Source organism: Podarcis bocagei (assembly GCF_964188305.1).
Source record: "Podarcis bocagei genome assembly, chromosome: 8".
NCBI lineage: Eukaryota > Metazoa > Chordata > Lepidosauria > Squamata > Lacertidae > Podarcis > Podarcis bocagei.
Window position 1 is genome coordinate 41,943,914 of NC_138133.1, and position 23,248 is coordinate 41,967,161.

The 23,248-nt window shown below is 43.9% G+C and overlaps 2 protein-coding genes across 3 annotated transcripts in view; both read left to right on the forward strand.

Moving 5' to 3' along the window:
* Window positions 1-14,003, forward strand: part of CEP76 (centrosomal protein 76) — a 138,401-nt gene extending 124,398 nt beyond the window's left edge. Inside the window, exon 12 of the transcript XR_014010900.1 lies at window positions 12,844-14,003. The gene's annotated coding sequence lies outside the window, so the exon portion shown is untranslated. The remainder of the gene's footprint in view (window positions 1-12,843) is intronic.
* On the forward strand, window positions 242-23,248 carry AFG3L2 (AFG3 like matrix AAA peptidase subunit 2). Of its 2 annotated transcripts, none has more exons than XM_081205597.1 (17): window positions 242-465; window positions 2,075-2,174; window positions 3,562-3,630; window positions 4,526-4,653; window positions 5,227-5,379; window positions 6,485-6,559; window positions 7,403-7,527; window positions 9,155-9,428; window positions 10,354-10,491; window positions 12,209-12,362; window positions 14,019-14,126; window positions 14,286-14,411; window positions 14,749-14,859; window positions 15,175-15,290; window positions 19,931-20,131; window positions 20,899-21,093; window positions 22,309-23,248. In XM_081205597.1, the coding sequence occupies exons 1-17, from the start codon at window positions 340-342 to the stop codon at window positions 22,549-22,551; spliced, it is 2,442 nt and encodes an 813-aa protein (XP_081061723.1). In that variant the 5' UTR covers window positions 242-339; the 3' UTR covers window positions 22,552-23,248. The 2 variants fall into 2 exon arrangements, with proteins under 2 accessions (XP_081061723.1, XP_081061724.1); XM_081205598.1 differs by lacking the exon at window positions 242-465 and adding an exon at window positions 670-693.

Below are 23,248 nucleotides of genomic sequence, written 5' to 3' on the forward strand. Positions count from 1 at the left end.
GTGCCAACCTGCCTCAGCAGGCACAACCATCACCCTGTAGGCGCGTTTGCCTTGGGTACAAATACCAAGCAGGGGTCGTCTTTTAGCTAACATGCAAGGCTTCAATAGGGTCGTCTCGTTCTTGCACCGGGATGGCAAAAGAGGCGGGGCTTACGAAAAAAGGCAGAGCATGGCGAAGGCTGCGCGCACGCGCAGGAGGGGTCATGGGGCGCCGTGATGGCGTCACGCGCGGCGCCGGGGGCGTGGCCAAAGTTCCCCCAACCACCCGCTCGCCTGTTTGTGTAAGTGAGTGAGTGAAGAGAGCGGTGCTTTGGGGCCGCTGGTCCTGTTTCGGCGACTATGGCTCACCGCTGCCTGTGGCTGTCACGAGGCTGCTGCCGGCGTTCCCCCGGCGGGATCCCCGGGGCCGCCCAGCGGCTGCTTTGGGGCCGAGGCCCCGCAGCGCCTTCGCGCTACCTGAGATTGGTGAGTCACGTGCGTGTCAGGCAAGGGCAGGGCGTAAGGGGAATGGGGTGCGCCTCCCGGGCACTGCCGCCCTTCCTGGCAGCGCCTGTCGGAGGTGGACCGGGGCCGCCGCCACGAGGGAGTCCCGTCCCCGTGGAGTCACTTGGCAACTGGCGTTTCTTATCCCCCCGAAGGTTAAAGGAGAGAACCGGCTTGTGTCGTGGCTGTTTCAGCACCGTAATGGTGACGGTGAGAAATGCTTAGCATCTCACCTTTGCTGCCACATTTGCTAGTCACAGTCCCTTGGTCCAACAAGATCACAAAGGGCTTCGCTGACTGACTGTCAAAGGTTCTTGACGGTTTTGAGAGAGAAAAAAATTAAAAAGCAAATCTTGACCGGTCTTGCCTGGAGATGTCAGAGAGTGAATCAACTTTTGCAGATGTCAACTTTTTGCAGATGAAAATGGGTTGTACCACTGAACTGCGCTTCCCGTATGCAAAAGGATTTGTATAGTGCTTTTGAATGTTCAAAGAACTTCCTGTACACTCTTGTAATTTTATAATTATTTTTATTATCTTTCAGCAACCCTGTAAAGTATATCATTATTATCCCCCTGTTGTATATCGGGTTGAGGGCAAAGTGTGAGTTTGAGAGACAGTGGTTTATTTAACGTCACCTGCTAAATTCATAACAGAAGTGATATGTGAGCTGGTTTCTAGCTCAGATGAGTTGACAGTTGCTTTTATCTGTTCTTTGTAAACTTGCTTCAGCGTCTCATTTAGAAAAGTAAGAGGAGGAATGGTAGAGTAAACTGCTTTTACTCACACTGTGGAGGGAGCTTTCACTTTCTTTGATATTTGTGATATTTCATCCCCAGGCAACATTCCAGGTGTACCTATCCAGAGTACCCATTGAGAAATGAAACCAAAGGATATATTTTACATCAGGGGTGGTGCAGGAGAACCTCCGATGATGTAAAAAAATGGGCCAGGATATTTGTGAAACTGGGAGAGTGGCTGCTTTTAAATGAATAACCATTATTTCATATTGCAAAAACAGGCCTTCAAGTGGAACCTACACGCATGTATGAATGTATACAACTGCAGTCTAAGGCTGCAATTCAAACACCCTTTTCTACAAAGGTGTTTATATTGGGCAGAGATGGTGCTGTGTCCAGCCCTGCCAGCCCTGTACCCATGTCAGTTTGTATCCACTGGCACAAACATACAGACAGATAGCCCTGAAACAGTGTGTTCTGGGGGCAGGGAAGGGCTGAGTCAGTCTGGCATCCAGTGGATCCCAAGCTGGTCCTGCAGCAGTCACATAACGGTATTAGTCCCATTATGGGCCTGATAGCTGGCACAGCTCCAGGCTTGGGCAGCTGTTTGCTTGCCATCTCCCCTGTCTGGGCTAGCATGAGCAACTGGGCTGTGGATGCCTTGGTGGTCCCACTGATCTCCAGCTAGGGTTTGGATTGCAATCTAAGGCAGCAATTGTGTGCATGCTTACTAGAAAGTAAGCCCCATTGAAATCTCTGGGATTTATTTGCAATTAAGCATGCATAGGATTGTGCTGAAAAGATGCTGAGGAACTGTCTTGGTTTTTTAGTGACAATTCTCATTTTTTCAGCTTCATGACCATGTGGCCACACAAGTTCCTACAAACAGAAGCAATGTCCTTGCAAGTGTAATTGCTGTTTACAGGAAGCTCTTCTCCCAACCTCCAAAAGGTAATTTTTTGCTGTAAAATAATAATATTGTGTAGCTTATTATTATATTATTGACTACTACGCTTATTCATCTTATGTGTTTAAAGCTGCTTAGTCACAATTTTATGGGAAGCGGCATAGAAATAAACATGGTGGTTTTTTCCAATACCAGAGCTGCATCAGAATGTTTGAAGGAGCATAGCTCTGAGAATGTGCAGAGACCTATTGCCTTGCTACAGAACAATTACACCTTAATTGCATTGCTTCCTCAATCAGAATGAAAAATGTGGCCTGAGCCCCAGCACTTTACTCTTTAGAAGTTAAGCACAGCTGTCCTGCCGTCTTTCCAGCATGTCAGAGAGCAATCTCCCCAAAACTCCTCTCTTGTATTGTTGCACAATGTTGGACCATCACTGAGAAGGGCCTTTCCTTCATGCCCACCAACCTAAATGATCACACTGGTGGTTACATGAGCATGGGTTCCTGACAGGTTGATACATACGTAGACAGCCTTTCAAGTAACCTAATTACAAACCATTTAGTTCAGGATTCCTACAGCCTCCCTGAGATGAGTAGGTTGAAACAAGGGGTAGAGCTGAAGTCATCTGCATATGGCAGCTGAAACCTTTGAATGACTTCTCCCAGCAGTTTCATGCAGATGTTGAAAAGCATGGGAGACAGAACACAAAACAAAGCCAAAACTCAAGGGGTAAAACAGAAGGACCCCTCATCACAACCATCTGGAATCAACTATTCAGGAGGCACCAGAGCCAGCAGAACACTGTGCCTTCCAAGTCCAACCCAGTCAAGTAGCTCAGAAGGATAGTGTTGATTGATGGTGTTGAAAGCCACTAAGAGATCCAGGACAGCCAGTAGGATTGTGCTCACTATTCATCCCCCGTCTAAGTCAGCCACCAAGGCCAGTCAAGGTGTTTTTCAATCTAAATCCAGGCCTGAAGCTGGACAGGAATATTATTCTTTCTTTGTCCCTATCTCAAGCTACATATGTGCTGTGACTCACCTGTTTCAGTCCAAGGGCTGACTGAGCTCTCAGAATAGTCCTCCTTTCTCTCCACAAAAAAGTCTGCTTCCAGTTTTCCACCTTCCTACCTTTTTCTTGTTTCAGCAGTGTAGTTCTTCTAGAAACTAGAGGTTAGGCACTTTTGAAAGGCACTTGGGCAGTTACTATTCTTTATCAGAAATATTTTTAAATGACACACATGCTTTTATCTCCTCCTTTTCCCACCTACCCACCCTCCTGTTTAGCTTTATCAGACATGTGAAACTCACATGTCCACCTCTTTTCCTGTTCCCTGAAACTCATGGTGAGGCTATTTTTGGTGAGACTTCACTGCCTCAAGCATAATATAATATACTCAATTTTTATTGCTGCTTTTTTCCTTACTAGGTTTTGAAAAATATTTCCCTGATGAAAAGAAACCTAATGAAACAAAGGGCTCAGAAGGAGAAACTAAAGGTACCAGTCTGCTTTTTCACTTGAGGCTCAAATGTAGAATAAATGTCACCTTGGTTATTATTAATTTTGACTGCTCTTATATACAAGCCCATGTTGCTGTGTCCTAGTTTTGACAATGGTCAGTACTTGAATTGGAGGAAGTGGCCATGAAAGTGGTCACTATTTCCTACAGTTTACTTCTGTCTTGTGACTTCTGTTGTCACATTTTATGTGCCAGGTCTTCACATTGTAGAATTGATATGTTTCTGCTCCAGCATCACCATATTCAATTTCTGAATTCTCTGTTAGATGTTTGTGCTGTTGTTATTTTTTCCTTGAGCATTTTGATTAACGATCTACATTAACTGGGCCTGTTTATATCCCTGGTTTGTGTGCCTTTTAATGTTTGTTAAAGAATGGAGTACTTTGTATCAGTTAAGTATAAGTAGTCTTTGTAACATCTCTGTAACTTAGTCCAGATTCTGAGTGTTAAAAACAAATTGCACATTAAATATGTGACTTCTGTTGTAAACAGCTGCCACACATTTAGGCCCACCCAACCCCCTGATGCTTTCTGGTAGAGCTTTTCTATGCTGTGACATCATGATGTTCTGTGTTCCCTGCACCATGCCATCAGCAGTCAGTGATACAGGGTGGGGAGGCGCAGAACATTTTGCTGTCGCAGCATAAAGTAAGATCTGTTCCATGGTACGGAGTAAGGTTTGGGATTAGATGAGCAAACGCTATTTTTGTAGACAGCCGTGTGTGTGTGTTGTAACATCTAATCTAGCTGTTAATCTTGTAAGAATCAGTGTTGTGTAAAGATTACAGAAGTAACAAAACAAAGAACTACAGGGAGATAGGCTTGCTTGCTTTCTATTTTTTGTAGAAACATGCGTGTGAACTTTTTTTGTAGATGTAAAGCAAGCCAACTCCCAGCGCCCTTCCAGAACCAACAGTGGAGGAGGAGGAGGAAGCAGTGGAGGAGGAGGGAAAAAAGGTGGCAAGAAAGAAGATACTAACTGGTGGTCCAGAATGCAAAAGGTCCCAATTCATATTTTTTGTGACAATGCTTTTAGCAACCTGCTTTATTCTGTTTCGTAGTTCTGTAAAATATTATTACTTCTCTAAATGTTATTCAGATTATTTTCACCATGGGGATACTGTTGACTTATATGGTTTTTTAAACTTAGTTACTTATGTGTTTCTTAAATTTCTCTGAAAGATTATATGAATCTAAGATTTATAGTGGCCCTGACTCAAGGCCCAGTATGCAGTGCAGTAGATTTTGTGGGCTTTTGCAAAGCAAGCATTCCCATTCACCTCAGAAAAGCTCAGCACATTTCATATGTGAATCTGCCTCTCCACCAAGTTAATAGAAAAGGGTTTGTAGGTGGGAATGAAGGCATGACTGTAATTCCAGACACTTTTTTATGTTTTTATGAATAAATCATCTTTGTAGGCTAATGCACAATATTTTTTTATTCTGTAAAAAAATTCTTTTACAAATTGGTGCTTACATAGGACTGCTTTTGTGACAGCAGATCAGAAAACCCACCATTTTCACATACAAAAGTCAGTCTCAATCCAGTATTCCTTCTTCCCCTTCCCCTTTAGGGTGACTTTCCCTGGGATGACAAAGAGTTCCGTTTTTATTTCATGGGCACTGCAATTTTCTGGGCTTTTGCTACATACTACGTTTTCTTCAGGAATGCTGGGAGAGAAATCACATGGAAGGACTTTGCCAACAACTACCTTTCCAAAGGAGTGGTAAGTAGCACTGAAGCACCTTCAGCTGAAATGTACATTTCACAGAATAAGTTATCCATTGCGACTGAATGTAAACCAGGGTAGGCTATAATTTAATTGAAGCTGGAAAGGCTGAGGATGAATTTGTATTAAAGAAAGAAGAAGAAAATTACTGCATGTGGTCAGAGCTTCTATTCCAGAAACAAAAGCAATTGGCAAAAAGTAGAGGTTAGCCATATTGTTAGAAAATGGCCTAAGACATTTTGAGCTCCACGGCTCTTTTTAAGGGATATTATTTATTTGAAACTTCTCCTGCCTTTGCTTCAAAAAACTCAAGGAAAATAATTTAAAATATAAAAATAGCAAGCTAAAAAAACACAACAAGCAGCTATTAAAACTCTTGAAGAGAGTTCAAGAATAAGATTAGTGTAGTGGGCTAAAAGAGAGACCATAAGTCAACAGTGGGCAGGCTATTTACTTTGGGAACCTTATTTCTCAGGACTTGCTTGCTCACCGAGACAAGACAGGGCAGAGCAGAGCTCTCACTCACACTATAGTTTGGATAAGAAAAGCAACAGAAGGCTGATCTCCTGTTTTCTTTGTGTCTGACACAAGCTGAGTCAAGACCCCACTGACACATTATTATTTCCTGTTGTGTTCTTATCCAAGCCTTGGGCAGCAATATGAAACAGCATTCCACCTTACCCTGTGTCCTTGCATGCTTGCTAGAAGGATCAGAGGAGAAGCAGTGTTTTATCCCACTTGCAGGGAGCTTTGACAAAGTGGAAAGGAACAGAAGAATCAGCATAGTTTCTTTATTCAAGCCCTGAATGCCAAGGAATCAGTTTTATATTTGGGGACCTCTGCTTTTGGAACAAAGATTTTGAACTTAAAATGTATTGGGCCAGACATTTTAAAGCAGATTTTGGATGTTTTTTATTTTGAAACAGCCCTCAGCAGTTTCAGTACAATAATATCTCACAGGGTCGTGTTCATACAGCAAAAGGGAAGGTCTCTAGCTCAGGGGGAGAGATTATGCTTTACACGCAGAAGGTCTGTGGTTCAATCTTTGGCTTCTCCCAGGAGGAAAAAGTTATTGTCTGAAATGTATGTTGTGCTTTCACAGGTGGACAAGCTGGAAGTGGTGAACAAGCGCTTTGTTAGAGTGGTTTTTACCCCAGGGAAGTCGCCAATTGATGGGGTAAATCAATTTTTTCAATTCACCAAATGCATTAAGTGGTTGAATCATTTATGTTTGTAAACATTTCTGTATAGCATATTAAATATGGATCTGAGAGTTTGTTATTTTGATGTATCAGGGCTGTGCTCTGTGCCCTTGCAAGTAAATGACAAAATGTATTGAACATGTGCAGAATCTGATGTCTAGTGCACCTTACATACTGTAGGAATCTCCACATGCTTTTTGCTTAAAGATGCAGAACATGATGTGCAAGTGTGGTTTCTCTGCACCATACCTATTAGGGATTTCACCTGTTACATAGTATTGTATAACACTATAATAGAAATACTTTTGCCATCAATGGGAGACATGGCAGAAGTCCTATACAGTGGTACCTCAGGTTAAGTACTTAATTCGTTCCGGAGGTCCGTTCTTAACCTGAAACTGTTCTTAACCTGAAGCACCACTTTAGCTAATGGGGCCTCCTGCTGCCGCCGTGCCACCGGAGCACAATTTCTGTTCTCATCCTGAAGCAAAGTTCTTAACCTGAAGCACTATTTCTGGGTTAGCAGAGTCTGTAACCTGAAGCGTATGTAACCCGAGGTACCACTGTAAATATTATGCCAGTCTAGCATTCAGAAATGCACATTCAGTGGAGGTGTTTTCTTCAGCAAATAGAAACGATGCAACTAAAACCAGCATATTAAATTTCTGCCTCTAGTTGATATGTATGTATTGTAACTTTTTGGATATTCAATTAAGCTGCTTCTTTGTATTAAAATAAGCTTTATAATCTTGTCTCTCTCAGATTAATTTAAAATGCTAAAACCGAGACACCATGAGTTATTGCATTTGTTTTTACAGCAATATGTTTGGTTCAATATTGGAAGTGTGGACACATTTGAGCGGAATTTGGAAACTGCACAGCTTGAGATGGGGATAGAAGGGGAGAGCCGGATACCTGTAGTGTATGCAGCAGAGAGTGATGGGTAAGTGTTTTAAATGATTGGAATTGTAATGGATTATATGATATTACCTTTTAGAATTGGCTTGGTGACAAGCCAGTCTCTGGTTGCGCTTGTCGGTAACCCCTGTCATCCACCACTCTCAAATGATTTGGCATATGCATGGGGGAAGAAGGAGGGTTTTCTCTCATTTGCACTAGGCTATGGGAACGTCAAAGAGAGTTGGGGCGAGAACACAGCCCTGTTTCACGCTGCTCTTTATAGGGAAGGAGTCCGAGGATGAGCTGTCATACTGGACGGTGCCATGCATGTTCTTGTGGAAGGACACTGTCATCTTGTAAAGCTTAGGTGGACATCCTACTTGTTGAGACGGGAGTCTGTTCAGCCTAGCACGTCTCCGCACCTAAACATAAGCGCAACGGGTATTACCTGAGAGATGTTGTTTGCAGATGACACAGCATTTACAGAGCACTCAGAGGAAGCGCTACAGAGACTCGTCAACCGTTTTGCCCAAGCCTGCAAGGAGTTTGGCCTTACCATCAGCCTGACGGGGGTGAGCATCCTGAGCCATTATCAGCATTCCACACATCAGCACTGGAGACCACACACTTTGGGTGGTAGACAAGTCTACCTGGGTTCCACCATAACCAGCAATCTCTCCATCAACGCTGAGCTGGACAAGTGAATTGGCAAGGCAGCTCCAACAATGGCTTTTCACTCCAAAGGGTATGGGAGGATGTGATGCTAATACTAAGATGAAGATCTACCAGGCTTGCGTATTGAGAAGTCTGCTTCATGGTAGTGAGACGTGGGCAACTTACACCTGCCAGGAATGACACTTCAGTGCCTTCCACCTACACTGTGTAAGGAGGATTTTGGGTATCACATGGCAGGACAGAGTCTCCCAAGCCCACGTTCCCACAATGTTCAGACTCCTGTCTCTGCGACTTCTACGTAGTCTTGGTCCTGTCCACAGAATGGAAGATGGCAGAATCCCCAAGGATGTGCTCTATGGAGAGCTGGCATCGGGCCCATTTGCAGACCAACTCTGCATTACATATATGTCTGCAAACGGGACAAAGACTGGCAACATCAACCCCACCATGTGGGAATCCCTTGCAGATGATCGCAGTGCCTGGAGACAGGTAATCAGGCTATGCCTCCACAGCATTGACTAGAGGAGGAGCAACAGTTGGGAGGAAGGCAGAGAGAAGAAACACCATGGTGCATCTGCAGCAGCACAATCAGACGCCTTCAGCTGCAGCAAAACATGTCTCTCCCGTATCAGTTTCTACAACCGCAGCATGTGCTGCAACTCTCCCAAGGGTTTGACTTCATCTCCAAAAGTGCACTCCTCCATTTTCTCCTGAGATAGATGAATGCCAACTAATGGGGAATGTAAGAAAGAGCAAGAGATAAAGTTAGCCTGATCTAGGAATTCATTAGCTTTAGTGCACATTTGTGTTACAAATCAGAAAGGTCCCATGAACTGTGCATGATTTGTTGTAGCCCATCATATTTTAACTGAAATTGCACCTTGTTGAGCAAAGTTGCTCATAATGTACGAATGAAATTGCTCTAATGTGTCTCCTCCTCATCCCATATTTTGTTATGAATCAATGAATTAATAACTCCCAACTTTTATTTTTAGTTCCTTTCTTCTGAGTATGTTGCCAACGGTCCTTATAGTTGGCTTTCTGCTCTACACGTTAAGAAGAGGACCTTCTGGAATGGGCCGAACAGGACGGGGAATGGGAGGACTCTTCAGTGTTGGTGAAACAACAGCCAAAGTCTTGAAGGATGAAATAGATGTGAAGTTCAAAGATGTAGCTGGCTGTGAGGAGGCTAAATTAGAAATAATGGAGTTCGTCAACTTTCTGAAAAACCCAAAACAGTACGAGAATCTTGGAGCAAAGATCCCAAAGGTAAGGAGTTTCAACTTCATTATTTTATTGAGCTCTTTTAGCTGGAGATGAATTTTTTTTAAATTTAGTGACAATTTGCATTATTCCTATATTCTGACCCAACATCAGAATTTTAAAAATATGATCACAAGAATAAAAGCCTTTGATTAGTTTGTGGAATCATAAGAACTCATTTCACATACACTCTGAATCTTCCTTTAGTGACATGAAATTCTCTTGTTCTCTGTGCTTCCCTTTCAGTAAAATGAGGACACTGTTCTTTCTTACTCAAATTTACCTGCAAGCAAATACTATTTGTCCAACTTGATATTTTTTTAAAAATCTGAATTAGCATAGGGCCAAAAATTAGGTTAGAGTATTGTTTCCTCATGGATCTTAATAAATAGTGGGTGAATCTTGTGAAGACTTATTAAACTGACCATCTTGTGTGATCATGATCAAATATTGGTTACTTTAGCTATAATGCGGCTTGCACTCCCATTCAAAATACATTGGTACCTCGGGTTAAGTACTTAATTCGTTCCGGAGGTCCATTCTTAACCTGAAACTGTTGTTAACCTGAAGCACCACTTTAGCTAATGGGGCGTCCTGCTGCCGCTGCACCGCCGGAGCACGATTTCTGTTCTCATCCTGAAGAAAGTTCTTAACCCGAGGTACTATTTCTGGGTTAGTGGAGTCTGTAACCTGAAGTGTATGTAACCCGAGGTACCACTGTACAGTTATGTGAAATTCAAATTACCTTTTCAAGGACTAGAACATTTCAGGAAAAAGAGAAAATTCTGAGTTATTTGTGGAACTAGGACACATGTTATACTTCCCTGAAACAGAGTTCTAAATATATTGACTCATATTGATGAAAATTTAAGGTGAATATTTGCACTGCTTTTATTTGTTAGTAATGTTTACCCTTTCTCACACCTTACAGGGAGCTATTTTGACAGGACCTCCAGGCACAGGGAAAACTCTTCTAGCAAAAGCAACAGCCGGAGAGGCCAACGTCCCTTTCATTACAGTCAATGGGTCTGAGTTCTTAGAGATGTTTGTCGGCGTGGGTCCTGCTAGAGTAAGTCTTTGGCCTTGCTCTGTTATTGCAGTGTCGGTTGTTAAAAGGACGCAGTCAAGGTTGGTAGGCCAAAAGCTTGATAATTCACTAAATTTCAGTAATGATCAAGATAGCTGTTCATCTTAAATAGCTGGCTGCAAGCTATTTTAATTAATAACTCTGATATCTCACTCAGTTTCTAAGAAATCTTATTGCCTCAGAGCTGTAGCCTTCTGACTGCATTTTGCCACTGTCGTCTCCTTTTTACTAACAGTTGATAAGGACAAGTGAATGGTATTCTAAACTTGATGGCTGTTGCAGAAAGACTAGATTTATCATCAGTGTACACAAAGGTTCTCCACACTTCTCAACGGAGTTGTGTGGGAAATTTATGCTATTTTAGGTAGTCCCAGCTCTGAGGGAAAGATGCAATTTTAACCAAGGTCTCCTTCATCCAAGTCTAGCTCTTGTACTTTGGACACTGCTGGCTCTTCCAGCATAAAGCATTTGTTTCAAGTATTTACGTAGAAATAAAAACATTGGGCGGAATTCATTGTTCACTAAGTCTCATTCTGTCAGCACAGGGATTTCTGCTTGTGGAACGCCCTCCCATCAGATGTCAAAGAGATAAATAATTACCTGACATTCAGAAGACATCTTAAGGCAGCCCTGTTCAGGGAAGTTTTTAATATGTAACACTGTACTGTTTTTAACACTGCTTGGAAGCTGCCCAGAGTGGCTGGGGAAACTCAGCCAGATGGGCGGGGTATAAATAATAAATAATAATAATAATTATTATTATTATTATTATTGTTGTTGTTGTTGTTGTTATTATTATTATTATTATTATTATTATTATTATTATTATTATTATTATGCAACAGAATGTCCTCCCCCTATGCACCTCCAAATTTGTTCTAAGGGTTTTCCCAATCTTCTGTAGCAGATTTGGGGAGGGCACACACGTGGGGGGGGGGCGGAGTCCTTGCGCTGACAGGATGTAGTAGTTGAATACCACCCATGGTTCTAAACACTTTTCCAGAGTTTGATTTCTACAGCTTTCAAATTACAGTCATACCTTGGAAGTCGAACAGAATCTGTTCCGGAAGTCTGTTCAACTTCTAAAACATTTGTAAACCAAAGTGTGGCTTCTAATTGGCTGCAGGAAGCTCCTGCATCCAATCGGAAGCCGCGGAAGCCCCGTTGGACATTTGGCTTCCAAAAATAGTTCGCAAACCGGAACAGTCACTTCCGGGTTTGTGGTGTTCGGAAGCCAAAAAGTTCAAGAACTAAGCTGTTTGAAAACAAAAGTATGACTGTAAAAGCATTCAATTTATTTTATAACCTAACATGTTAGCTGCAATATAATTTCCTGATAGACGGACAAATGAGTCTAATGTCGTATACTAACACTCTGGTGTACAGTGGTACCATGGGTTAAGTACTTAATTCGTTCCAGGGGTCCGTTCTTAACCTGAAACTGTTCTTAACCTGAAGCACCACTTTAGCTAATGGGGCCTCCTGCTGCTGCCGCGCCACCAGAGCATGATTTCTGTTCTTATTCTGAAGCAAAGTTCTTAACTCGAGGTACTACTTCTGGTTAGCGGAGTCTGTAACCTGAAGCATATGTAACCTGAAGCGTATGTAACCCAAGGTACCACTGTAATCTGTAGTGTTGATGGACAACTAGCTGTGAGGCATTACATGATTTTGAAAGTACCTTCTTTCTCTTTCAAAGGTTCGTGATTTATTTGTTCTGGCTCGTAAAAATGCCCCTTGCATTCTCTTCATTGATGAAATAGATGCAGTGGGAAGGAAGAGAGGACGGGGTAACTTTGGAGGGCAAAGTGAACAAGAAAACACACTGAATCAGCTGCTAGTAGAAATGGATGGTAACTATTTGGTTTCTTAAACGTTTATCATTCCTACTGCCACTTACATATAGAGTAACACTTCATTCTTAAACAAATTACCTGGACCAGCTCCTATTGGTATGAAACAAGCTGCATGAGGACACAACCAAACGTTGTTATGAAAACCTATGTCAAAAATCAACTGGCTGTTAAAAAGCAGTAGGGAATGTAGGCAAGTGCTGGTTAGAGCCAGCTTCACCACCCTGGTGCCCTCCACAAAATACATAAAAAGGTAAAGGGACCCCTGACCGTTAGGTCCAGTTGCGGACGACTCTGGGGTTGCGGTGCTCATCTCACTTTACTGGCCAAGTGAGCCGGCATACAGCTTCCAGGTCATGTGGGCCAGCATGACTAAGCTGCTTCTGGCGAACCAGAGCAGCACACAGAAACACCTTTTACCTTTCTGCCGGAGCGGTACCTATTTATCTACTTGAACTTTGACATGCTTTTGAACTGCTAGGTTGGCAGGAGCAGGGACCGAGCAACGGGAGCTCTCCCCGTCGCGGGGATTCAAACCGCTGATCTTCTGATCAGCAAGCCCTAGGCTCCGTGGTTTAACCCACAGTGCCACCCACATCCCACAGCGCCACCACGTAATAAAACAAAATCAAACCAATAACCCCCTCAAGGGTTGGATGGCTTTATTAGTAATAACATATTTGAAGATGAAAATGTTATAATTTTTGTTAGTAAGGAAAAAAAAGGTAGAATAATATCTATTAGTCACAAGCTGATTATGCCCATTGAAATAAATGGATTTCACTTTTTGATCGATTTCAGTGGCCTATTCACAGTATGACTGACATTGGATATAACCTAGACTTTATAATCTTTTTTAGGAAGAGAGGGTTGTTGTTTTTTCATGATACTGAATGAACATAGCAGAAAGCATTTTTCTGTTCTTTTTGTTTTGTAACCTTATTGCTAATAGTATGGGATTGTACATTAAGGTTTGTATCCAACTCTGCCAGTGTCCAAGTGAAACAGACTTCTGTTTGCACAATGAGACCTCTCCCCACTACAGCCCCCTTGGCACACTCAAATCTGCTCAAGACGGTTGGGGGACATAACCCATCATCTCTGTGGGTGATATCATGACTAACTTAAGCCTATTGATTTCACTTGTTCTACTCTGAGTATAGCTTAGTTGGATACTGCTCTTTGACTTGTTTCCCATTTCATAAGCTATTGCCTGCCATATAAAGCCACCTGGAAACCAATGTCCCCACTATGGGAGGACGTGTGGATCCAGAATTGGCCTCCACAGTCACTTACAGACTCATTGTTAAAACCGTATTTATGGAAGACAATCTTACTCGGCTGTGAGTGATCGCCAGAGAAGAAGTTGTAGGCTGTAGTAGCAGTGGTTCAGAATTTTGAAAGTACCTTGTCCTGTGAATTGTAAGCACTCATATTACATAGTATGCAATAGTTTTGCGTCTTTTCCTCATTCTTTAACATGGTGTAGATCTCTTCACCTGCTCAGTCATTAAGTCCTTGACGGAAGGCGGAATCGCCAATACTCTGGTCACTTCAGAATTTACAAAATAGCATGCTTAAGATTCACAATAGCCTTTTGGAAAAACCATTTTCGCTAATGAATATTTAATATTTTGGTTTTTATTTTCTTCACAGGTTTTAATACCACAACAAACGTAGTTATTTTGGCAGGCACGAACAGGCCAGATATCCTGGACCCTGCACTTATGAGGCCAGGACGTTTTGATAGACAGATCTTCATTGGTAAGTTATCTTGGTAGACAACTTTGACCTCATAAAGATGTCAACTCAAAACTATGAGAACAGAGAGGAGATGTTAGCTAAAGCTGGTCAGTGGAACTATTAGAAAGCAGAAATGTTTGCAATTGTAAAGTTAATTGCTTTTTCTTTAAATTCTTCAAGGGCCGCCAGATATAAAGGGAAGAGCATCTATTTTCAAAGTTCATCTTAGGCCCTTGAAGTTGGATAGCAGCTTGAATAGAGATAATTTAGCACGAAAACTTGCATCACTTACTCCTGGATTTTCAGGTAGGTGATCTTTTACTCCTGTGCAATTGGTACGTTTCTAGAAGTATTATTTTCTCATTTTTAGGAGGAAATTGTGATAACAGATTCGAGGTGGAGTGAGGTTATCTCTATATCTACTGCAGAATTTGCATGATTCATAATAGATCAGCAAGGGTTTCTGATTTTGTTTTTATTTAATAATAGCAACAAGAAGACTACTCTCCCCCACCCTAAAATGTGCAGCTTTGTGGGAACTTTAGTTATTGTGCTTGACTGCATATCTGGTTATCCTCATTGTGTTAAGTGATGGATGTTATGTTTGGAAACGGCTCTGTTTATTATCTCCTCACTCTTTTAGGTGCAGACATAGCTAATGTATGCAATGAAGCTGCCTTAATTGCTGCACGACATCTTTCAGATGCCATAAACCAAAAACACTTTGAGCAAGCAATTGAACGAGTGATAGGAGGTGAGATTACATTTCTTGCAGTGTTGTGGGTCAGTTCTTTTGTTCATCTCTTAATTTAATTGCTGGATACAAACAATAATCTTTCTTGATTATGGTGGGGAGGGGAGAATAATTTTAAGGAGCTAGTTCTCCATTATATCAAACAGTAAATCTTTCTCCCTTATTTGCAATAGTCTGTTGAGTGTGAGGCCTAACTATCTCAAGTTGAGGACAGGATGGAGGAAACCCCAAATCTTTTGGTTCTAGGGGGCTATCTTATCACCAGTTTGGAAATCTGCACCTCAGTAGTAACGTTTTGGGTTTTTTAAATCAAAGGTTTGGAAAAGAAGACACAAGTATTGCAACCAGAGGAGAAAAAGACAGTAGCGTATCATGAAGCTGGCCACGCAGTTGCTGGGTGGTTTTTGGAACATGCTGATCCACTTTTGAAGGTATGTTGACTTAGCAAGACGCTTGCTGTACAACGATCACATTTGGATAATCAGAATTTGGCTTAGTAAGTTTAGATATGAACGAGCCTTTTGCCTTCACACACAGACCCTTCATTCTTTGCTTTGCAGCATGAGAAATCGAGTCGCTTAACCTGAGTTTCCCATTTCATCCAAACCAGGAAGCTATGGTAACTAGCTTTGGAATAAGTCAGGATATTAAAACACTTGGTTAAATGCTGGATTTATATTAGCCTGGCTTATTCCGAAGCTGGTAACCACAGCTTCTTAGTTTGGAGTAATTGCAAAATTATGGTTAATTACAAGCTTCTAGTTATTAGAAGAAGTTTTTTTTAAAGTGCTTGCACTGTAACTGGGATACGCATGCAAGCAAAAAGCTTATTAACCTGAGGTATGATTGTCTGAATTGTGTCAATTTCTTCAACTGGTAAATGTTAAAAGACTATCATTTTCAGATTAGAAAAAAATATGGGTTGGTAGCTTTAAGTGGATATTTTAGCCACTGCTCAAAGAAGATATGGTGGGATGTGTTCTGAATCATGAACCAGGAACTACAGTGGTGCCTCGCAAGACGAAATTAATTCGTTCCGCAAGTCTCTTCGTCTTGCGGTTTTTTCGTCTTGCGATGCACGGTTTCCCATAGGAATGCATTGAAAATCAATTAATGCGTTCCTAGGGAAACCGCCTTCAGACCAGGTCCGGGGACAGTCTGTCCCCGGACCTCTTCTGAAGGCTGGGGGGGGAGGGCTTTTCTTCCCACCCCCAGCATTTTAAAAAACCCCGGGACAGCGGAGGACTTCTCCGCTGTCCGGGGCGATCTTAAAATGCTGGCGGGCGGCATTTTAAAATCGCCCGGGACAGCGGAGGACTTCTCCGCTGTCCGGGGCGATGTAAAAGCCCCTGGGAAGGCAGGCAGGGGGGACAAAGACTTTTGCCCCCTGCCCGCCTTCAGAAGAGGTCCTGGACCTCTTCTGAAGGGGGGCGGGGGGCGAAAGTCTTTGCCCCCCCCCCGCCTGCCTTCAAAAGCCGTCCGGGAAGGCAGGCAGGGGGGAGCAAAGACTTTCGCCCCCCGCCCGCCTGCGCCTCCGCCTCGGATGGAAGCGATCGTGCGTGCATCGGAGGAGGAGAAGCCTTGATCTCGCCGCCGTACCTGCGCTGCTTAGCTCCTGGATGCCCGGACCAAGGAGCAAGGCGCCGCCCCGATCGCCTGCTTTCTTCCACCCCAGCCCCCTGCGGGATCGATGCCTGGAGGATCGCCGCCTCTGCAGGGCTTTCGCCCGGAGGTTTCCTTCCGCGAGCTCCAGGCACCGATCCGCTGACGGCGCCGGTGAAAGGGGCCCGCCCACATCAGGACGGGAGAAAGGGAAAGGCATCGCAGAAAAACGAAAGCCACGCCTTGTCCCTTTCGACCGGTTCAAGTCCCTCTCTCCCTTCGCGGAGGCTGTCAGAGTAAGCGCGGCTTCTCTCTCACCGTCTGGGCTGCGTCTCATTCACAATGGTGAACGATGCAGCAGCTGCTCCCGCGTGCGGGGTGTGGGGGGGGAGAGCTGCACCTCACGGAATTCTGCCTTCCGTGCAACTCTTAAAGGCACAGCGACCCTCTCAGGACCTGATCGAGACGCTGCGCCTGGGGACAGAGCAGAGAGGTGCCCTTTCCCTCTGCATTCAGCACACTGTTGTGAATGAGACGCAGCCCAGACGGTGAGAGAGAAGCCGCGCTTACTCTGACAGCCTCCGCGAAGGGAGAGAGGGACTTGAACCGGTCGAAAGGGACAAGGCGTGGCTTTCGTTTTTCTGCGATGCCTTTCCCTTTCTCCCGTCCTGATGTGGGCGGGCCCCTTTCGCCGGCGCCGTCAGCGGATCGGTGCCTGGAGCTCGCGGAAGGAAACCTCCGGGCGAGAGCCCTGCAGAGGCGGCGATCCTCCAGGCATCGATCCCGCAGGGGGCTGGGGTGGAAGAAAGCAGGCGATCGGGGCGCCTTGCTCCTTGGTCCGGGCATCCAGGAGCTAAGCAGCGCAGGTACGGCGGCGAGATCAAGGCTTCTCCTCCTCCGATGCGCGCACGATCACTTCCAGGACCTCTTCTTTGCCCCCCCCCCGCCTGCCTTCAAAAGCTCTCCCGGGAAGGCAGGCAGGGGGGAGCAAAGACTTTCGCCCCCCGCCCGCCTTCAGAAGAGGTCCTGGACCTCTTCTGAAGGCTGGCGGGGGGCGAATGTCTTTGCTCCCCCCGCCTGCCTTCAAAAGCCGTCTGGGACAGCGGAGAAACGTGCTGCCTTTCTCCGCTCTCCCGGGAAGGCAGGCAGGGGGGAGCAAAGACTTTCGCCCCCCGCCCGCCTTCAGAAGAGGTCCTGGACCTCTTCTGAAGGCGGGCGGGGGGCGAAAGTCTTTGCTCCCCCCCGCCTGCCTTCAAAAGCCGTCCGCGATAGCGGGAAGCTCTTCCCTGCTATCCCGGACTGCTTTTAAAATGCTGGCGGTGGGGAGCAAAGCCTTTCGGCCCCCGCCGGCCTTCCTGGACCTCTTCTGAAGGCCGGAGGGGGGGAAAGGCTTTGCTCCCCACCACCAGCATTTAAAAGAGGTCCCCGGAGATTTCCCTATGGGCTTTCGTCTTGCGAAGCAAGCCCATAGGGAAATTCGTCTTGCGAAGCGCCTCCAAAACAGAAAACCCTTTCGTCTTGCGGGTTTTCCGTCTTGCGAGGCATTCGTCTTGCGGGGTACCACTGTACAAGGGATCTGAGCCACAGTAATCTTCCTTAACTAGGGGTTCAGAAACTGGTAGGAAAATGTATTCAAGAAGAAAGGGGACATGACACAACTACAATTAAGGATCTCTCACAAAGGCTTGCACATGGCTGCATTCCAGCTCAGTTCTTAAGAGCAAAGTACCGTATTTTTCTCTCTATTACACGCAGATTTTTTCTTCTAAAAAGGAAGGGGAAATGTCTGTGCGTGTTATGGAGCGAATGTGGGGGGGGTGTCCCTGGAGCCGATTAGGGGAGCGCAGGAACAAAAATCAGCAAAAATCAATCGTGCGTTGTGTCCGAGAGGGAAACCTGAAAAGAGGAAGTTGCAGCGTTCCTGCATTCTGCCTCAGGGTCTTACTGCCCACCCTCCTCTGTTTCGTTGCTGTGTTTGCTCAAACGGAACAAAGAGCAGGCAAATCCCCTCCCCTCCAGGCAAGCAGAGGGGAAAGCAGAGGTCTTTCCTTCTAGTAATTCCTCTCTGTGCTCCTCGCAGGCAGCCAGAAAACATGCAGGAGGAGAGAGAAAGCTGGCTTCGGTTTGTGGAAACTTTTGCCTTTCTTTCCTCCCTCCCGTAAAATCCCTCTCCTGCTTTCTTAGCCAGCTGCTTCTCTGCACAACGCTCTCTTGTCCCTTCTGTGTTTTTCCTTCACTCCCCACTTAAAATGTAGTTACAAAGCATGGATCCACATGGATCCTCAGGATCTTTGCATTGGGCCACCCCAAATTCACCATCAGATCACATAGCAGCCTGCCCCCCCAAAATCACACACCCACTGTTGCCTGGGGCTGCAATGGTGCAAAAATGTGGTTAAAAAGCATGGATCCACATGGATCCTCAGGATCTTTGCATTGGGCCACCCCAAATTCACCATCAGATCACATAGCAGCCTGCCCCCCCAAAATCACACACCCACTGTTGCCTGGGGCTGCAATGGTGCAAAAATGTGGTTAAAAAGCATGGATCCACATGGATCCTCAGGATCTTTGCATTGGGCCACCCCAAATTCACCATCAGATCACATAGCAGCCTGCCCCCCAAAAATCACACACCCACTGTTGCCTGGGGCTGCAATGGTGCAAAAATGTGGTTAAAAAGCATGGATCCACATGGATCCTCAGGATCTTTGCATTGAGCTACCCCAAATTCACCATCAGATCACATGTCTGTGGCCACAGCATGAAGCACAAAAATGATACATCCACTGTTTCATTCAGAATTTTTTTCCTTGTTTTCCTCCTCTAAAAACGATGTGCGTGTTATGGTCAGGTGCGTGTTATAGAGCGAAAAATACGGTATATGCAGAATTTTGTGTCTTTATCAGGCCTGCAGATGCATTACCATGAGTCAACCTTAAATAAAGGGAATCTCAATTCTGCTTAGAGATCAGGGTACATTCTAGCATTTCAGCTTCCTTCCAGCGACTACGCTAATCATAAATAGCATAGAAATCAGAAAGGAGGAACAAAGTATATTCTATCTCACTTCCTCTCTGAGCAGCTGCTGAGGAAGCAGTAGAAAGTGTGGCAGCTTCACTCACTTCCATGCCAGTTGTTGCCACTGCTTTGAACTATGGGAAACAGTTCTGTCATTCCTACTTATCTGTCTGGAAAAAGTAAAATTATTATTATTTATTGAATTTCCTAGCAGAGGAGTTCTGCTAGCTTCATACCCTCCCCAACCACCTCTGTGATACTTGCACATTGATGATAATTCTATGCCATCAACCTTGGCTTGATTCATGGAGCATTTTGGGATCTGCTGTGACAGGAATAGTTTAGACAAACCCTTTTCCCCAGGTCAGTCAAGTTTGTGGCTGCCATTAGCTGTTTGCATGTGTTCCAGCTGGATTGTTTAAGTATTTCTTTTCTTCCCTTGCACAAGGTATCTATCATTCCTCGTGGCAAAGGATTGGGTTATGCTCAGTACTTGCCGAAAGAGCAGTATCTTTACACCAAAGAGCAGCTGCTGGACAGGATGTGCATGACTCTGGGTGGGCGTGTGTCAGAACAGATCTTCTTTGGAAGAATCACAACAGGGGCCCAAGATGATCTAAGGAAAGTTACTCAGAGTGCATATGCTCAGGTTTGTATGCCTCTCAACTACTCTGTATTTTTATATTAAAAATTACTGTAAAAGATTATTGTTTTAACTTTTTTGGTATTGTTTTGATATGCTTTATACACCACTCATGCCACAAAGATACTTCTGATATCTGGTATATATTAATGATTTGTTATGGAGGCTTGCTTCCCTCTCCCCCACTAAAGTCTAGCACTGTTTCTTCCTGGGGAAAAAATAATAATTTGTATGCTGGTGGTACATGTTAATATTTATATTTTTGTAGTATACAATACTTTACAATTTGTAGTGCATTTTGATGCCTGGATGCTACTATTGGTTGTCTAATATTTTATGAATACTTCAAGAGCCAGATTATTGATGCAATAGATTTCTAACAGTTTTGTAATTAGTAATGACCATACTCAAACACTAACATTAACCTTTCCCAGTAAGCGTACATGGACTATTACAGGAATAAATACGATTGCCAAGAGCTGGTTTTTACTTCAGGGTTAAAATCCTGACAGTAATGTAGAGCAGGGTTGGAGAACCTGGGACCCTCCAGGTGTTTGACTCCATTTCAGCCACAGCCAACATAGCCAGCGGTCAAGTTTGATGGGAGTTGGAGTCCAGGAACATCTGGAGGGCCACAGATTCCTCATCTCTGGTGCAGGGTTTGGTTAGTTGCAACTGCTAATACTAAAGTATTGTAGCTAGAATAAAGACTTAATATTTTTCATAGCATTCTTGACTAAGGCACTTAAAAATGTGTGTCATTCAATCCTCAGATTGTTCAGTTTGGAATGAATGAAAAAGTTGGGCAAATTTCATTTGAGCTTCCTCGGCAAGGAGACATGGTATTAGAAAAACCATATAGTGAGGCAACTGCAAGACTGATAGATGAAGAGGTGCGAGTGCTTATTAATTCAGCTTACGAACGGACATTGTCTCTCCTAACTGAGAAGAAGGCAGAGGTGGAAAAGGTGCGTATTCATTTGCCTACAGAAATGGTTACCAGGTTCTTTGATCAATATGCTACTAAAGCATTGCTGTTTTATACACAGCATATGTGTTAGTGGGGTAGCAGGACTCTACAAGTTATATTATGCCCTTATTTGCCCTTTATCAGATTTACACAAGAATAGCAGCTCTGCCTATTACTTGCTTAAGCAATAATGAGGTATTGGCTCAGGACCACCATACCTCAAGGACCTCCTCTCCATATGAACCTACCTGGACCCTGAGATCATCCACTGAGGCCCTTCTTTGTGTGCCTCCTTCACGAGAGGTCCAGAGGGTGGCAACACAAGAACGGGCCTTTTCTGCAGTGGCTTCCCATTTGTGGCACCAGTGTGGTGTAGTGGTTAAGAGCAATAGACTCTTAATCTGGGGAACCGGGTTTGTGTCTCCGCTCCTCCACATGCAGCTGCTGGGTGACCTTGGGCGAGTCACACTTCTTGAAGTCTCTCAGCCCCATTCACCCCACAGAGTGTTTGTTGTGGGGGAGAAAGGGAAAGGAGAATGCTAGCTGCTTTGAGACTCCTTCGGGTAGTGATAAAGCGGGATATTGAATCCAGACTCTTCTCCTTCTCCTTCTCCTTCTTCTTCTTCTTCTTCTTCTTATACACCTTTAAGTGCCAGGCGAAAATGTTCCTCTTTAACCATCCAATTCCCTTTTAAATGTATTGTGTGGGGGGGTTATTGGTTCATTTTTGCTCTCATTTTATTATGTATTTTGTATTTTTTGTATTGTGGGTATAGGGACCTGCAGGTATAGGCTGGTAATAAATAATAATAATTTCCTTCTTCATGACATGAGGATGTATACGTGGCTCTTTCCCTAACACTAAAATGATTGGGGCAACTCTGCCTCAGAGAAAGCAAAATGTGTGCATTCCTTAGGAAGTTTGGAACCAGGATGCATTGATATAATCACATCCTGTTGGTGCGTCATGGGAATACCTTGCAGTAGTGAGCTTCTTAATGGTTAGTTTTTAGAGTATGATTGACTAGACTCTAGCTTTAGAAACAATGTAGAGGAGGTTATAGTAGCTATTGGTAATATGCTACTTTTGATTCTGTTATACACAGTGAAAGGTTTAAGTCCTTGGTTATTATTTTGCATGCCGTGGAAGAAAGCCAGTTTACATTCTTTACCTTCTGTACAAATTGTGTGATATGTGTGCATATTGTTTCAGGTTGCTTTACAACTCCTAGAAAAGGAGGTTTTGGATAAAAGTGATATGATTGAAATGCTTGGCCCCAGACCATTTGCTGAAAAATCTACTTACGAAGAGTTTGTTGAAGGCACAGGCAGCTTAGATGAAGACACATCACTTCCAGAAGGCCTTAAAGACTGGAACAAAGATCGTGAGAAGGAGAAAGAGGAGACGACAGATGAGCAGATTGCCAGACAGATTACGGGAGACATGCCTTTTTAGTGTTGAAATATGGTGTTGTATAAACTGGCACAGTGCATGTCTTGCACACTGAAAGAAAATGAGGGAACATGTCAGAGTCTAGTCTTCAAGAATCCTCAGTTGGAAAGAAGCAAGCCTGCAGCAGTGGTGGAGCTAGGAAAGGGTTTGTTGTTGTATTTGACAGAGGAGGATTCAGATTCTAGTAGGTCCTGCTTCCTAAAAATCTGCACAAAAAATGTGGAGACCTTGCAGCTTATGGATCTGGACTGAGTCCCCTTCTTTCAACTTTTTAGATCCATATCCGAGTTGTGCAACTCTTGCCCATCACCAGATACATTTAAGAGGACCTTGATTAATGTACTGTCATGGATAACGGTGGGAAATCATCTGCCTGTCTTTAAGTAGCCTCCATCAAATGCAAGTTGTTAGCACACAATAAATGCGTTGCTGGTGCTTACCAGGAGTCAAAGTAATTTATGACAATACTTCTTCTGTTCTGCAGAAACATCTACTTATCACCCAACTCTATAAATTTATTTCTGCCTTGCCATTTGTTAAACAAAGCTGTGCTGGTGTCCATCGTGAAATTTGAAACCTGCTAAAGAGCTTTTCCAATAGAATTTTGGGTCCGAGGCTTGAATAATGTGTAAAGTCTAAATTATATTATTGCTGTTTTAATAAAGGTTTCTTTTTTTACTGGCAGTTGTACAGTATTGAA